Source organism: Mesitornis unicolor, unplaced genomic scaffold (genome assembly GCF_000695765.1).
Source record: "Mesitornis unicolor isolate BGI_N332 unplaced genomic scaffold, ASM69576v1 scaffold25789, whole genome shotgun sequence".
NCBI classification, from domain to species: Eukaryota; Metazoa; Chordata; class Aves; order Mesitornithiformes; family Mesitornithidae; genus Mesitornis; species Mesitornis unicolor.
Window position 1 is genome coordinate 17 of NW_010205587.1, and position 15,554 is coordinate 15,570.

The 15,554-nt window shown below is 40.3% G+C and overlaps 1 protein-coding gene across 1 annotated transcript; it reads left to right on the forward strand.

The window, feature by feature from the left end:
- The first annotated feature begins 2,919 nt into the window (after window positions 1-2,919).
- On the forward strand, window positions 2,920-13,527 carry FKBP4 (FK506 binding protein 4, 59kDa). Its single transcript, XM_010191475.1, has 9 exons — window positions 2,920-3,065; window positions 4,334-4,476; window positions 7,335-7,455; window positions 7,990-8,146; window positions 9,450-9,540; window positions 9,872-9,955; window positions 10,667-10,852; window positions 11,378-11,617; window positions 13,139-13,527. Exons 1-9 carry the CDS (start codon window positions 2,957-2,959, stop codon window positions 13,235-13,237), a joined length of 1,230 nt encoding a protein of 409 aa, XP_010189777.1. The 5' UTR covers window positions 2,920-2,956; the 3' UTR covers window positions 13,238-13,527.
- Window positions 13,528-15,554: the final 2,027 nt, after the last annotated feature.

A 15,554-nucleotide genomic window follows, 5' to 3' on the forward strand; every position in this document is an offset into this window, starting at 1 on the left:
CTGCTGCCTGTTCTCAAGGCCTGGAAAACGGGGCTCTCTCTATAGGCAGGAGCGGCCTCCCCGGGCCCCAGGTGGTGCGGGGGGGCGGAAGTCGGTGCACCCCTTGGTTTAGCTTTTGGGAAGCCGCAGGGGGGTGTGTGGCGGTAGCCCGGCTTTTTCCCTTTGTACTGGGGAGTCAGTTGGTGAGGGCAGCAGAATTTATGCCATTAGGGGGAGTCGCACTAACTTCCTCTGTCAGATATTTCCTATTTCCATATCTCTAGAAATTTCTTCAGTCGCTCTTAAAAACTTTTAACAATCCCTAGGAACAGTTTTTTTTAATCGCAGTGAGATTTTGGTGTTCAGAAAAAGCAGCATCGCAGCAATGATGAAATTCTCATTTTAGCCTTCAGAGCCTTTTGGCTTTGAATTCTGGGTTTGCGTAGAGGCACTGTCTCCAGTTGAGGAAGGGTATCGGGGACCAGATTGAAGGTGTGTGGTTGGCTTCTGCCTGCTGCTTTCCCATGTTTCCTGCCAACACGATTTGGTGAGAGTTTGTAATTTTTGCACGTATCAGGTTGGAGTTATCATCTGCATGGCTGCCAAGGAAGCTGCCTGCCCGTCTCCCGCATCTCAGCTCCCTGAATCGTGGTAAAAGGCAGTAAGTGTCTGCCTGCTCCATGCAGTACCCACCTTCTGATGATGCAGAAGGAGCAGGTGGTTTTTTAAAAAAAAAATTTAGGAGGGGAGGAGAAAATACTGCAAAAGAACTGAGGTTGCAAAAATCTCAAAAAACATAAGATTGTGAATTAATAAAGCGAAAGACCATAGAGATCATGGAGTCCAGCCTTCATGGATTTTATTTTTCTAGTAATTTCCAAACTGCGGAACACACCCATCAAAATCAAGGGTCTAACTCTGACCTAATTACACCAATTTTGTGCTGTATCGTTGCATTGATTCCAGAAGATTTTTTTAATTATTTGTTCATTGGCTTTGTATCAGAATCGTTTCTAGGGGATTTTACCTGATACTGCTGAATGTGCTTGCACTGTTTCTAGTGTAAATATTTGCAACTACAGTATGAACAGAAAAATCAGGTTTCTTCATCTGAAAGGGAAATGTAGACCTCATGCTAAACAGAGTTGCCATATTGAGTGTATGAAAAAAGTGAAATGTGAGTCTCTTGAGGATTAAATAAACGCAAAATAATACAATTGTATAAATACTGAAAATGAGATATTGGTTATTTTCATGTTTGATAACTTGGTATGACATTACAAGAAGATGGCATTTGGAAAAGCTTAGTAAATTCCATTAAATGCAGTTATTTTTTTTTGCAGTGACTTCAGGTTGGCTGCTTTAAAGGTACAAGTTTGGATCCGCTTCTATATATCTAATCATGATGTTGGTTATTTTCAAATATCTCTATTCCCTTATCTCTTTGAGAGTGGCTGCTTGAATGTTTGCCTTCCTTGGGGAAGAAATCAATAGGTTAGTTCTGTAATGCTCATAACTGCTGTAGCACTGGTGCCGGGTGACAAGGTGGTGTGCGGTGTGAGATCAGGCATCTTTTCACACCGAGCATTCATTCTTTCCCTACAGGTAGTATTTTTTCTGGGTGGTTTTGTTTGGGTTTTTTTTTCTCTCTTACGCATCCTGGGAAGTGCTTTCAGCTTGCTAAGAGTCTGGCAGAAGCTGTCCATATTGCCTTGGCTTTGGGTGGAGAGTGCTGGGTGTTCCAGTGTACTCAGTGGATGGTGGGAGGCAGCGTAGGAGATACACAGTGGTTGGTTGCAAGAAGTTGAAATTTGGGAAGGAGACTCCCAAGGATGTGCTTCTTTCAGTGAAAAACACAAGTGGTATAGAAGCATTTTTATAGCTTTTCTTTAAAGGAGGGAGATCAATCCATACTTCTGTATAACCACCCTTGAACAAATGTTTATCTTATATGAACAGTATGTTTTCCAGGTCTCTGTAGATGCAAACAAATAGGGTTTTCCATTGGTTCCCTTTGCCTAGGTAAAGTAATGCAGAGCTTTGGCTTGGAGCTGGATGGTTTCATCAGTATTGGAGAAAACTCAAATTTGAGCTTCAGAAATCCTGTTCCGGGCAAGGCTCCATAACCTTGCCCTATGAGATATGTCAGTATTATTCCCTGTTTTTATATACGTTTCAAATGAACGTGAGACAGATTGGCCAATCTTGCTTTTCCTATAGTGTAGATTTAGTGGGTACTGGCCTTGCTGAGCTGGGGAACCTTTTGAGAAGAAAATAAAATCCTTGCAGCTGTACATGAAATCAGGGTGCTAGCAATGTGTGTCAGAGTTGTGGGGAGGCAAAATTAATACAATACAGTAATTCCTAAGTGTTACTGTGTTGGCTGCTGGAACTAACCTGCATTGAGGCAGGAATTTGTAACCTTTGCTAAACTCTCTGGTTTAACTCGAGTAATCTCTGATCTCGTGTTGGAATAGGCTTTGCATGGAAAGATCCAGCTCATTTTCTTGTTTAAATGCTTTGCCTAGAACACCAAACTGAGGGGTAATGATAGAGTGGTGGTGAAGAAAGTATTTGAATAAAGCAAAAAAACAACCAAACAACCTCTACCTAATGCTTTACCTGATTAGGTTTCAAGAACATTTAAAATCTTGTTGAGGAAAGATAAGTGACATTGCTAACTATAGACGCAGAGATCTGTAAGCTGGTGCCAACCGTTGCCAATTAAGTTCTCATATCGCAGCAGAGCCATCTTGAGGTTCCTGCATTTGCAGCACTGCTAATCTGCAAACAGAATAGTCAGTCCATTTCCAGATAACTGCAGTGAACCTGCAAATCCTTTATGAAGATGATAACACATGCATCTAAATGGAATTCACAAACAGACTTAGTATTCATTCATTCATTCATCATCTTAATGTTGCTTACTGTTTTTTCTCAGGTCGTCAAGAGAGAAGGCAGTGGGACAGAGTCTCCAATGATAGGTGATAAAGTGACCGTCCATTACACAGGATGGCTTCTTGATGGCACAAAATTTGACTCCAGTCTGGACAGGAGAGACAAATTTTCATTTGACCTGGGGAAAGGTAATACCTTGTGTTTGGTGTTGATCAGTTTTGGTAATAATTGAGATGGGATTTCCTTGCATGTTGCGTGTTAAAGCTGCTATTTAAACTTGTTTTCTGAGCTTAAGTTTTATTCTTTTAGAATGGCCCAATGAGAACAGCTTCAAGATTTTTCTGAGTGAGAAAACTGTGTAGCCCCGTGATGAGGCCTGCTGAAGAATTCATGAGCCTCAGACAAAGTACTCCAGAAGAGCAAATTTGCCCTGAAGTGTAGCGGTAAAGGGTAGTTAAATAGCCAGATTGTGCACTTTGATTGTTTTTTTTGGAAAAGACACAAATTCAGGGGTATTTAATTGTGACCAGATAGTGGGACAGGGTGCACGGGACCAGCTGTCAGCTGCAGCATGATGAAACATACTCCCTTTTTCCCCTAAGTTCCCAAATTAACCCAGATATGCACTGCTTCAGGATTTTTCATTATCAAAAGCCTTCGTTTTTTGAATGCAAAAATCCCAAACCTTGTTCCAGCAAATCTTAATGCGAGTTTTTTCCCTGGCAGTTCATACCTGCTGCTTTTTCATTTGGGAGATAAATTATGCAGTGTACTGAAATCTGAGATATTACGAACCGTATCTATTAATACAAGAGTAATAGAAAGGCTGCTTGATTGAGTTAAAAGGAGCAGCAAGTAGGAGAGCTTGAGTAAAAGACAGGATTTTGATACTTGAGGTTCCAGCCTCTGTGCACTTTTGGCTTTAGAAGTAATACCAGTTCTCCTACTTTCCTCCCCTTTTCTGTTACAAGTGCATGTAACTTTTAGTTACCACCCGTCCTGCTCTTTGCCAGCTGATAAAGTACAGAGAGATTCTGGCTGTTGTTCTGGATTGTTTTCAAAATACAAGCAGGCAGTCTCTCACCCCGAGACCTTCCTCTTCGAAGAGTTTATTGTTATTTCCTCGCACTTGAGATTGTGCCAAGTGCTCCGGATGACTTGTATTCCCCTATGGGTCAGTAAGTGAAGGAAAGAAAAGAATCACTATACCTAGCATGAAGGAATTTAGCCAAATTTGTGTCCCCAGGTGACTCTATAATTTTAACTTTACAATAACTTTATAATTATATAATTAGGGTTACAACTGATGTGTGTAAATCAGAGCAAGCACAAGTCTTTCAGTATTTCGGCGCTGTCTTAGCTTTTGTGTACTAAAAGTGATGGTGCTCAGTGTCACAGCTGAGCATGTCTTTCATGTCTGCCTGGCAGTCAAGTGCTTGAAATTTGACTTGTGTAGGTGAGGTGATCAAAGCATGGGACATCGCTGTGGCGACTATGAAGGTTGGCGAAATCTGTCGGATTACATGTAAACCAGAATACGCCTATGGCTCAGCTGGGAGCCCCCCAAAGATACCTCCCAACGCTACACTGATTTTTGAGGTAAGTGAGACATGGTCACTAAAATCCTATGCTTGAAAAACAAGCAAAAATCGTATTTCATTGTGGAAAATACATGGTGTAATACCCTTTCAAAACAGGAATGTTAGGTTTTCTAAGGAGAAAAATATGGTCAATCTGAGTAGTGTGGGCAAAGGATAGGGTTCTGGTCTGGCTGCTATCGGTCTGCAGTGGTTCAGGTTGCCTCATTTTTGAGTTTTAAAATAATTTTTTTCCAGTGTTCGCGGTTTTAATTTTGCAGTTATGGAATGATTTGCTGTAGGAAGGTGCAGGTTGGGGAGGGAGGCAGGCAGGCAGGAGAAGGAAGGCCTGTCTCAGTGGCAGATTTTGAAGTAGTTGGAGAAATGAAATCTTTAATCCTCTTGCAACTTCATAAGATTCAAAGTAATGATACTTATGATAAACATTATAAAGTTTTCAACAGCAGAAAGAGCAATTAATGTCCTTAGTGATATATTTTTTCTACTTTTTAATGTTTTATTTGTGACATAAACAGAGTCTTTTATGAGCTCTTTGTGGGAGAAAAGACATAATTATCCTATATAATCCGCTAGGATATAAAGTGTATTTGAACGGCCCTGCAACTGTGAACTCTCTTTCCTGTCAATCTGAGCATTTTAATAAGCCTTAAAGCACCATAAGAACAGTTTGGATTCAGGTTGCTTGTTGATTACCGAAGTCTGTACGTGGATCCAGGCTACATTGGTCAGTCTTGCCATCATAGTAGGTAATTTGTACACACTTGGTCCCCATGACAGATTCAGCAATCTTGAAAAGCCAGTTTTCACAGCTCATGTGGACAGCTGGTCTCCTTGGAGGTGAACCCTGTGTCTTGGTGAGCGTGGAGCCACTTAGCACGGGTATTTCTTAACCGTGCCAGCAGAGTACAGAATTTGTTTCCTAGCGATCTTCAAGGCATCTTCCCCTCCACCTTCCCAAAAGGGGGTGGAAATAGCAGCTGTCTCTTGTGTATTATTTCAGTAGTGAGAGTGGTTGCTCAGAATGTGAAGACTCATGTTTGATTTTTTCCATAGATAATAAAGCTGTTTGTGGAGCATGCTCTGACTAACAAAAGACAACAGTGCGTTGGGAGAGATTTTGTAGCTGCTGTCATCACCACATCAGCATTTGGTTATGACGTGAAATAATGAATGTCTTAGAGTTCTGGTGGGATTTTTTGGTTGTATGGGTTGTTCTTACCTTCCTCATGATTGCCTTTGCCAGATAAATAGACACTTCTGTAGAATACTATTGTTCGTGTCAAAAAAAAAAAAGGTGAGAGATGCATATGGTCATTCTGGAGTGAATCAGCTTGTTTGAGACCAACTGAAGAGAGAGACTAGAACATTATTTGTTAGTTAGGTATCCATCAAAATACAAAGTGGAAGTACTGTTTGTGCTGGTGAATATTCAGTTCCTTTGCATTCCAGGTGTGAGGCCCAGTGTCATCAACCTCCACAGCATTAGCCTTGAACTGTTTTTCTTTTTTTTTTTCCTAGTTCCTCAGTCTAAACAATGCTTATTACAATGGCTTGCTTTGTACTGTTTTTACTATTGTTTTACTCAAACGTAGGATAGTGAAAGATTGTTTTTTCTTAATTTCATTACAGCAACAACAGATTTCTTTAGTGACTGGACTATTTTCCATCTTGTCTTGGTCCTCCCACTTCAAACTATGATTTACATTAGCAACTTCAAAGGGCATGTGAAGGCTGAGGCTGGATAGTTACCTCCTGCATTAACACCAGCTCTTACAAATTCTAAATAATATGTTGCAGCAGCAAGTTTAGATGAAAGATAGTCCAGTTCATCGTTTTGTTGTTCTGTCATTCTTCTGGAAATATTTATTTAATTTTTTTTAAATGAACCCGCAGTACACAGTGATAAGGCAGCACTAGAGGGGAAAATGTGACGCGTACATTGAGAGCACTAACTGTTCAGGCATGCAAGGGAGAACGACACAGAGGTTTTAGAACTACTATCCTGTGGCAGAGTAGTAGGAGGATGAAGAAACAGATGAGAAGGTTTAAAAATATGTTCTTGAAGTTGTTTTAATATTGCAGGACAAAAATTTGGGAACAATTTGGGCTCCGTTGCAAATTCTTGAAAGTTGATCTGAATTTGACCACAGATTAAATGAAAGGTATAACCAGGACTTAAGGATAAGGATTTCATCTTTATACTTAGTTTTCCTGCTCCTTTTGTCCTTGCATTTCCTACAAACCTCCTTGGCTCTTGAATGCAGTGACACTACAGTGATTCTACTCGACTGAAGAGTAAGGGGGTGTGACAGCTGCTGATCGGTGTGGTAGCACTGTAAAGTGGCAGCCGAGGGCAAATTCTTCCTGGCTTAATGTATTCAAGAGGTATTTTCCTTCATATTAAAAATAACAAACAAAACCTCAAGACTGAAAACCACTATCCATACTTCTGCCTGCAGACTTTAGCAAAAATAGTATTAAAGAAGCCAATAGAATCTTTTTTTTTTGCCATAATCTCTAAGCATTGTGGCTCGTGTAAGCCTTATTCAGAAGCCAGGTTCACAGTTCTTTCAATTAAAGGATCTCATTTGTAGTATTACAGACCAAGATTGCTGGAGGAAATAAAACCCATGAAGGCCTGATTATAATCTGAAACTGTTAGCAGGCTTTCATCCAGTGTCTACTGAATACAGCATCTTCATAGCCTTGGCTGTCTATGTTACAGGACATTAACTAAGATAGATAGTGGCTTCCTGAACAGCTATAGCTTAGCTGTTCTAAGATCTCTGGAGAACAAATTCTGTGAGTGAATGAATTGATGTGATGAGAATAAATATAAGGCTTTTCTTCCCTCCACAGATAGAACTTTTTGAGTTCAAGGGGGAGGACCTCACTGATGATGAAGATGGCGGCATCATCCGAAGAATCCGTAAAAAGGGGGAAGGCTATTCCAAGCCCAATGAGGGTGCTCTTGTTGACAGTAAGTATGTTACACAAATAGTAAATGGGTTTACTGTGCAGGAGGGCAGAACCTTTTTCCCAGTCTACAACTCTGCCCTGAGAGAGAAGAATATGTGGCTTTTCTTTCCTTTACCAGGTAACTTAACAACCTAGAGTAAGCTTTCATTCTCTTATTTCTGGCAAGGTTTACATTTTCCAGCAGCAACTGTGTTTGTTCTCCAGAGATACTGAATCGGATAAAGTGCTTATTTAATCATAAGAGGTAGATGAGTCTAATGAAGTGTTTTAATTTGCCGGGGAACAAGCAGTGAAGTAGCTCTGGCACTTGTTGGAGTGAAAAAGTAATAGATAGATGAACAAAATAGATTTATTAAGTTTAGCAGCAGAAGTTCTATTTGCTGCCAGTAGCCACCATGCATAAGTAGCTGTTAAAAGAGAAAAGACTGTTTAGGAGGAGGCTTTGGCACTCCCTATATTACCTGTGGTACCTGCCTCTTACCATCCATAAATATGTTCTGATTTTTATCTGGGCTGTTCTGTTTTTTGTTACCAGTCCAGTTTGAAGGCCGGTGTGGAGATCGTGTTTTTGACAAGCGGGAATTGCAGTTTGAGATTGGAGAAGGGGACAACTATGATCTTCCTCATGGTCTGGAGAAAGCAATCCAAAAAATGGAGAAATCTGAGGAATCTGTGTTCTATCTCAAGCCCAAGTATGCTATTTCTGATCTTTTGATACTTGAAGGTCTTATAGTAAGCATCTGGCAAGAATGAAGTGTTTCGTTATAATGCCTTTCAGCTTTTTTCAGTGTTGTAGTAAAAACAGCCCTAAAAATTTGATGTGTGAAAAGTATGAAGCGAAGATAACTTTGCCACTAGGTTGTGAAGTAGTAGCACTCAAAAATAAATTTAAGTCTCTATAGTCTTGATCTCAGTGAATATTAAAAAAAATTGTTGCTTTCTTTAACTTACATTTTTATGGTCCTTCTTAATGAAACAGTACTTACTGTTCAGCAGTGCAAATAAAGATACCTAAAGAACAGCCTCAGAATAGGGAGAGAGCTGATGAGCAGCCTGTTTTGACCGGATAGCCAGTCTTTAGGTGATGTGGTTAGTAAAGAGTATCAGAAATCCTTTTCAGTAGAAAATGTTCACTGGTATTCTTAAAGCTTTTTGGGAAAAGCACTTCAAGATTGCTGTGAGATACAAGGCAGAGTTACATCCAAACCTTGGACCATTATGAGAATTCTCTGAGACCTAAGAAAAGCTGCGATGTATAACTGTCCAATATTGTAACCTTAAATAGCCTTGGAAATAAGCAGAATTTTCTCTCTCCAGTGAGAACACAATCTGAAACAAGTGGAGTTTGCACTGGTTGTTTCCATCAAACTTTAATTAGTTTCAGTTTTTAAGTTTTTCAAACTGGAACTGAACCTCATGAGAAGAAAAGCAAAGCAATCTGATCTTGAGGGTTTTCCTGCTAATACTCAGTTCCTTACTGGAGCTCCAGTGCAGAACTTTTCTGTAGACATTTACTGTTAATCAGCTGATTTGCAATATGTCAAGCATACAGCTGTTCACTTAGTCTCTGTATTTATCATTGTCTTTGCTTTTCTGAGAATACTTCCAAAATACTGGTGCTCTGAAGGAAACATCCAGTCTCAGATCATGCATATAAAGCAAGATACATAAAACGTGAAAGTATTGATTGAGAGATAATTTGCTTTTCCTTCACATAAACTAAAAAACAACAACAAAAAAACTGGTGACCTAGAGATTAATGAAATTTACACCAAGTTTCTCCAGCTTTCTTCTACCTTACACTTGCTAATTTTAGAATAGTACCAAGAACTTTTCAAGACTCTGTGTCCTGCAGTAACACTCTATATAGGCATCCCAGATATGCATGGGGTTTTTGCCTCCAGCTTCCTATGTAGCAAATAGGATTGACTGGGTAGTTTTGGAACTCTCTTGTTTATTTGTTTCTTTTCCTCTCCTGAACCCCCAACCTTACAGCTATGGTTTTGGAAGTGCTGGGAAGGAGAAATTTCAGATCCCTCCAGATGCAGAGCTACAGTATGAAGTGAAACTCAAAAGCTTTGAAAAGGTAGGAATGAGAGATGAAGTCCCAAAGAGATTGGGGGAAGACGCGTCTTAAACAAGGATGGTGGAATCCTTGAATGTTGATCTGAAACAGGGAAGCCACTGTTGTCAGAAATGATGACACACTGGGAGCTCTTGGCTCAGATTGTCCTTATTCTTATTGCATCCCTGTCTGTTCCCATCAGTGTCTCTCTTGCTCTAGCCCACTTTCCGGTAGCGATGCAAAACTCTGCTTTGACAAGCCTGTCTCTGCCATACTGGTAGCGAGGTGCAGCATAGCCATTTGTTTTCCCCAGAAGTTGCATCAATGACTTTAACTGTTCCTGTTTGGATAGGCTAAGGAGTCTTGGGAAATGAACACAGATGAGAAGCTGGAACAAAGCTGCATTGTGAAGGAGAGAGGCACTCAGTACTTCAAGGTAAATTACAATCCCTAAGTAATAATTGTGTGTCTTAGTCCATGTCATGAGCTGATAACAATGATTACAGCTTCTGTCATTTCAGAGTGGTAGTCATGGTATATTCCCTGACATTTTACAGGGAGGACTGGAGGGGAAGTTGTCTTAAAAGCAGGAAAAAAGCCTCAAAAAAACCTAATTCTGCAGGGGAGTTAGCGCTCTCTGTCAGAGCTGTTTGTTGTACCTACAGATAACTTTGGGGCGTACACTGGATAGTAGTAAGGTTACAGTATTGAATTTCTTACTGTGAGTTAGTGCTGCAAATGAACAACATTAATTTAAGTAGAGGTGTGGGGAGTAGCTGTTTCAAAGGATTTGACCAGCTAAAGTCAGACTTTTCCATTATTTTCATGGAACAGTAATGGTTGTACTGCTTTGAAAATGCCACGTCTTCCTTGTTTTGTATCAAAAGTTGAATAAAAGGTGGTAGTTGAGAGTGAAGTATCAAGTGCTGGCCCAGCTTTACTGGGGGAACCAGTAGTTATTCCTAAAGTTTTTTTTGATCCTATGTATGAGTGCTTTTCAAAAGCAGTGCGCTTTTGATGATAGAAGTTATCTGATTACTCTGAATTATTTTTTTCAGATCTGTTGCTCAAGGTAAGCTGAAGGGGCAACAGGGAGATAGAAGTTACTGTGATGAGCTGTGTGATAATTGAACTTCCATATTTACAGGAGGGGAAATACAAACGAGCAGCATTACAGTACAAGAAGATTGTGTCGTGGCTGGAGCATGAATCAGGACTCTCTGAGGAGGAGGATACGAAAGCCAAAAGCTTGAGGCTTGCTGCCCACCTTAATCTAGCTATGTGCCACCTCAAGCTGAAGGAATACTCCCAGGCTTTGGAGAACTGCAACAAGGTAATACGGGTTTATTCTTAAGCTGCACAGGCAATCTGACAGTTTCAGTTGTGCTTTGACAGTTTGAGGGATGCCAGGCCATGTGATGTTTGGCCTTTCTTATCAGCTGGTGTTTGGGTAGTACTGAATACACAAGGTAAAAATATCCAACAGGTTATTTTCATAATTATTGTCCTTTGAATTTCTTTTACTAACTTGCTACTACATTTGAGAATGTTCAAGTATTTAGAAATTAGAAACACTGAGATGAGATAAAAGGTAGTCATGTTGGCAAAGGTCCTTCAGAGAGCTGGAATAGAGCCTGGACTAAATCTTAGACTTGCTGGTTCTCTGTCAGTTAGCCTACTTAACTTCTGCTGTATTCAACTCACCTTGTTAGTAAGCCCTGACAAGACTCATAAATCTACATCAGAAGGTACAGTTTCTAGCAGTGTCTGGTGTTCTGACTGCATGTTACTTGAAAAAGAAGAAAAAAATATTCTTGAATGTTGATTTGTTTCTTCTTCGTTTTTTTTATTAACACAGGCCCTTGAATTGGATCGCAACAATGAAAAAGGCCTCTTCCGGCGTGGAGAAGCACACTTGGCTGTCAATGACTTTGAATTGGCCCGGGGAGATTTCCAGAAAGTAATACAATTTTATCCAAGTAACAAAGCTGCCAAAGTGCAACTGGTAACCTGTCAGCAAAAAATACGGGAGCAGCATGAGAAAGAGAAAAAGATGTATGCCAACATGTTCCAAAGGCTTGCAGACAAAGATGTAAAGGTAAGTAACGCTACTCCAGAAGACTGCAAGAGGTGTTGTCATATGTTAGACAAGCAATAGTCCTTTAGGTATTCAGCTTACTGCTTGGTACAGAGAGATACACTGTATTCTCTATTAACTATCACATGGAACTGCAAACAGTACACTTATTACCCAGGTCACTCTTGGGGATTTTTCTTGCAAGGAAACATCTTTTCCTGTTAATTCATGTTGCTTTGTTCTAGGTCCAACAGTTTCTCTATTAGTGGTGGTGGGAGAAGTGCAGGAGTTCTGCAGAAGAGGGTTTGTTTACCAAATGTCTTCCGGTTGCTAAGAAAGCAGCGTGGCCTGTAGTTCTGAAATTCCTGACATCTCTGTATCTTATGTCTGTTGAAGTTTGACAGCCACCCTTGCATCAGTAGTGCTCTTTATGAATTCAAGTAGTTCCTGTATGTAAAGTGTGAATTTTTGAAGGTCAGGATGTTTATCACCTTCTCTTAAGCCCAGGATTGCTAGCTAACAGATATTTTTGTGGAAAGGAGGCTTTGCTCTCATGTGCTTCACAAAATGCTTCTGAGGATGAAAGGTTGACCTTTGATGCCTGAACATTCTTTGGCTGTGTTTTCTTGTTGCAGCTAAGTTGATGCAACATTTTAGTTTAAAGGGTTCTGCCCCTTTTCCTTCTCCTATTCCCCTCCCCAGCAGTGCATGCTTATGACTTTGCCTGTTCTTGTCTGGTTGTCATCTAACCTCATAATAAAAGAAATGGTTTGGCCTGCTAGGCTGACAGGTGGAATAGTAATTTCATTGCACTGGCTTTTGAGATGAGCAGGACAAGACATTTCTATCTCCCTTTACTGTGTTTGAAAATTACTGTGAGGTCAGGATGTGCTGGTTATGTCTTGTTGCATAAACTGACCTCAGACCCTTACCACATGGCTCTCTACCTTCCACACGTTTTTATGTGGACTGGAAGATACAGGAGAGGGCTTTTAGAGCAGCCACCTTGTCAGGTTAGATGTTCTTCCAGCTAAGCTCTTGAGAGAGCTGTTGTCCAGTTGAAGTCGCTCTTTGTGAAGCTAGTTGTCCACCAAAGACATTTCTTCGTGTCTGAGGTCCTAGTGTGCCTTATACAAGTTTGGAATGGGGGCAGGGTATGGGCATTGCTGAAACTGAATCGCATTGAAATTGAAGCACGATGAAGGCAGTTTTGTGCAGAAGCTGCCTAAGTGAATTGCAGTTTGTGTGAGAACACTTTCTTAAAGCTTTATGTGGCGAGTGCATGCACACCACGTTATGAACTGTAACCATCCAACACCAGAACTATTTCTCAGCCATCTTTAAACTGCTTCTTGTTTCTTAGATGCAGAAAAAATGCAAAGAAATTTTTGGTTTCTCTTGACTGAAAGTCCTAATATTTTAATTCAGTCTTGCAGGGAGACCAGGTATCCTAGTGATAAGAATAAAATAATGTTGGTGTTATTGTTTGCAAATGCTAGCCATTTTGTGTAACAGGAATGTATTTTCTTTGTCTCTGTTTAGTCGGCTGCTGCTACTCAAACCAGACACGCCGAAGATGCAGAAATGAAAGATGAGCAGAATGGAGTTGAAGATAAATCGGAAGTTGACACGGAAGCGTAAAAACAAACCCTATTCCATTAGTTTTGTAAATGAAAGAATTTCCAGTGAATTATACCTTTATTTTTCTACCTGGTTGGACAGCGGCTTCAGGGGAGCAGAGGCTGAAGCCACCATGCCACAGTCAGTTACAGCTTTATATGTCTGTTGAAGAAGCTGAGTGGCAGCATAAATCTAGTTTTATCCTAGGAACTTTATTTATTCATTCAGCCTCTGTTACTGTTTGGGTTCTGTCTGGATTTTACTCTGCTTGGTTTATTTGCATTTTGCCATTGGTGTTTGTCTCTTGCTGGTTCCAGCTCACTTTAATCCTAGGTTCTGCTTCCTAAATTTCTTGACTTCTTTCAAGTAATCGGCCTTTTACAGGAGTTCTCACGTGAGACTTGAGAATAACTTGGCGCTCCCGGCTCTTCTGCATTGCCCTCTTCCGCCCCTGTTAAATAGGGAGTCCCTTCCAGTAAGTGTTTTAACCTTTCTTGTATGCCTCCTCTTTGCAAATTGCTGAAGGTGAAGACTGTGAAGTCTCAGCTTAAGTAATAAAGCTCCAATTAAACTCCGGAAAACAACTTTTTGTGGGTTTTTATTGGAATTTGCACTGACTTAAGAGAATTTACTGACCTCTGGTCATTCAGCGTTTTCTCATCCACACAGCTGTCAGTAGTCACAGTATCTGATTATTTTTCTATGTTGTTCATTCATGACCATAGAAGATCCCCACAAAAACTGACGCGGTATTTATCCATACATTAGCAAAAGGGAGAAATATGTTGCTGAAAATTGTACAAAAAGCAAGTCCATAACATACACATAGAGCTTATTTTCTGTTCACATTGCTGCCGTCTTGGTCACCTTCTACATTGTAAAACTGGAGCAGAAAAAAACTATTTACGTATACCTGAAAGTGACTGGCTTTGAAGAGAAATAAGTGATAATGATTTAACACACTATAGATTCTTCTAATTCCTAATGAACTACAAACTTCTGAGTGATTCTAATGTCTGCTTATCCCCATCTCGTAAGAAAGCTATTACTTGATACTCTGTTTGTTTTCTGCAGTATGTTGTGTGTCTTGTTTGAGGGCAGGTGTGCTTTTGGGTTTCGTGTGGGCTTTTTCTTGGGGTGTTTTTTGTTTGCAGGCATGGAACATAGGACTCAAACTCATCACCTCTGTTTATCCTATTAGGTAGTGTTAAACTCGGCATTTCCACCGTCCTGAGACCCTCTACCAGTAGGGGTGCTTTTTTGCCTACTCAGGAGGAGAAAGGCAGACAATCTGTTCCTTTTGGATTAAAAAATGGGGTTTTTGCAGTGAGAAAAATGTCCATGACAAGATGTTCACTACCTACTGCTGGCTTGAAGGGAGCTGAGGGAGCTGTGAACTGCACTGCTCCATGCATGATGTAGCAATGCCCTAAGCTTCAGTAAGGCTGAGGGGTGGACAGGAGAAGAGACAGGATAAAGTGCTTGGTAGGTCATCACAGGAAACACTGATTTTATTTGTTTAGCAAAATCATAGTGTTGCCAGGTAATGCAGGTGCTTCTCATGAGTGCTGACTCTTCATAGTATCAGCTTCCATATTTGAAAACTGTTTGACCTTGTACCAAAAGCGTGACTTACCTCTATGGGGAGCGTTACAGACAGGTTACAACAAGATGTGAAGGATGTCTCTCAACTGAAGTTACAAGAGATTTTCAAACACAGAACGGTAAGGGGAGCGGGAATGTCGAGCAAGAGTTCTTTTTCTCCAGCAAGGAAATACCTTGAGTTGTTAGGAATTATTACTGGAAATCCAAGCCCTTGTGGCTGAAACTTGTTGCTGTAACAGTAAACATAGGACCAAGTCCTGATGGTAAATTTCTAATTCTTGAACAACAGTTTTTTTTCAAAAATCTCCCACAGTGATGACAGTTCTTCAACATGTTTTTGAAAGGAAAAGTTGAGATTATTTCCACAGAGTATCCGAGCAAAGTTGAAAGTACTATTTTGCCCTCGTTGCTTCATAGCAAACTCTGACATGTTTAAGAATGTAAATCTAAGAACGTTAAAACAGGTCCTATTCAGACAGCTGGAGACATGCTATCTAAAAATGGGCCTAGTTGCCAGCAGAAGATGGCGTCCTGGTGTTCATAAGTGAGGTCATGCATGTAAACTTCAAATAAAAACTATTTGTTATGTCCTTACAGAAAAATGTTTAAAATAAACAGTTAAAAGTACTGACTTCGTAAACCACACACATCTCTCTCAGTTCAGAAATCCTTCATCCTGTGTGGTATTCTTTTAACAGTTGTACAATATCTTTGAAGGGACAGAAGCGTGTTG

Bases quoted from the DNA above. Each gene is read 5' to 3' on its own strand.
- FKBP4 (XM_010191475.1), top strand. From the start codon at position 2,957: ATGATAGGTGATAAAGTGACCGTCCATTACACAGGATGGCTTCTTGAT. The intron at 3,066-4,333 runs GTAATACCTTGT...TGACTTGTGTAG, and splicing joins TTCATTTGACCTGGGGAAAG to GTGAGGTGATCAAAGCATGG. The intron at 11,618-13,138 runs GTAAGTAACGCT...GTCTCTGTTTAG, and splicing joins TTGCAGACAAAGATGTAAAG to TCGGCTGCTGCTACTCAAAC.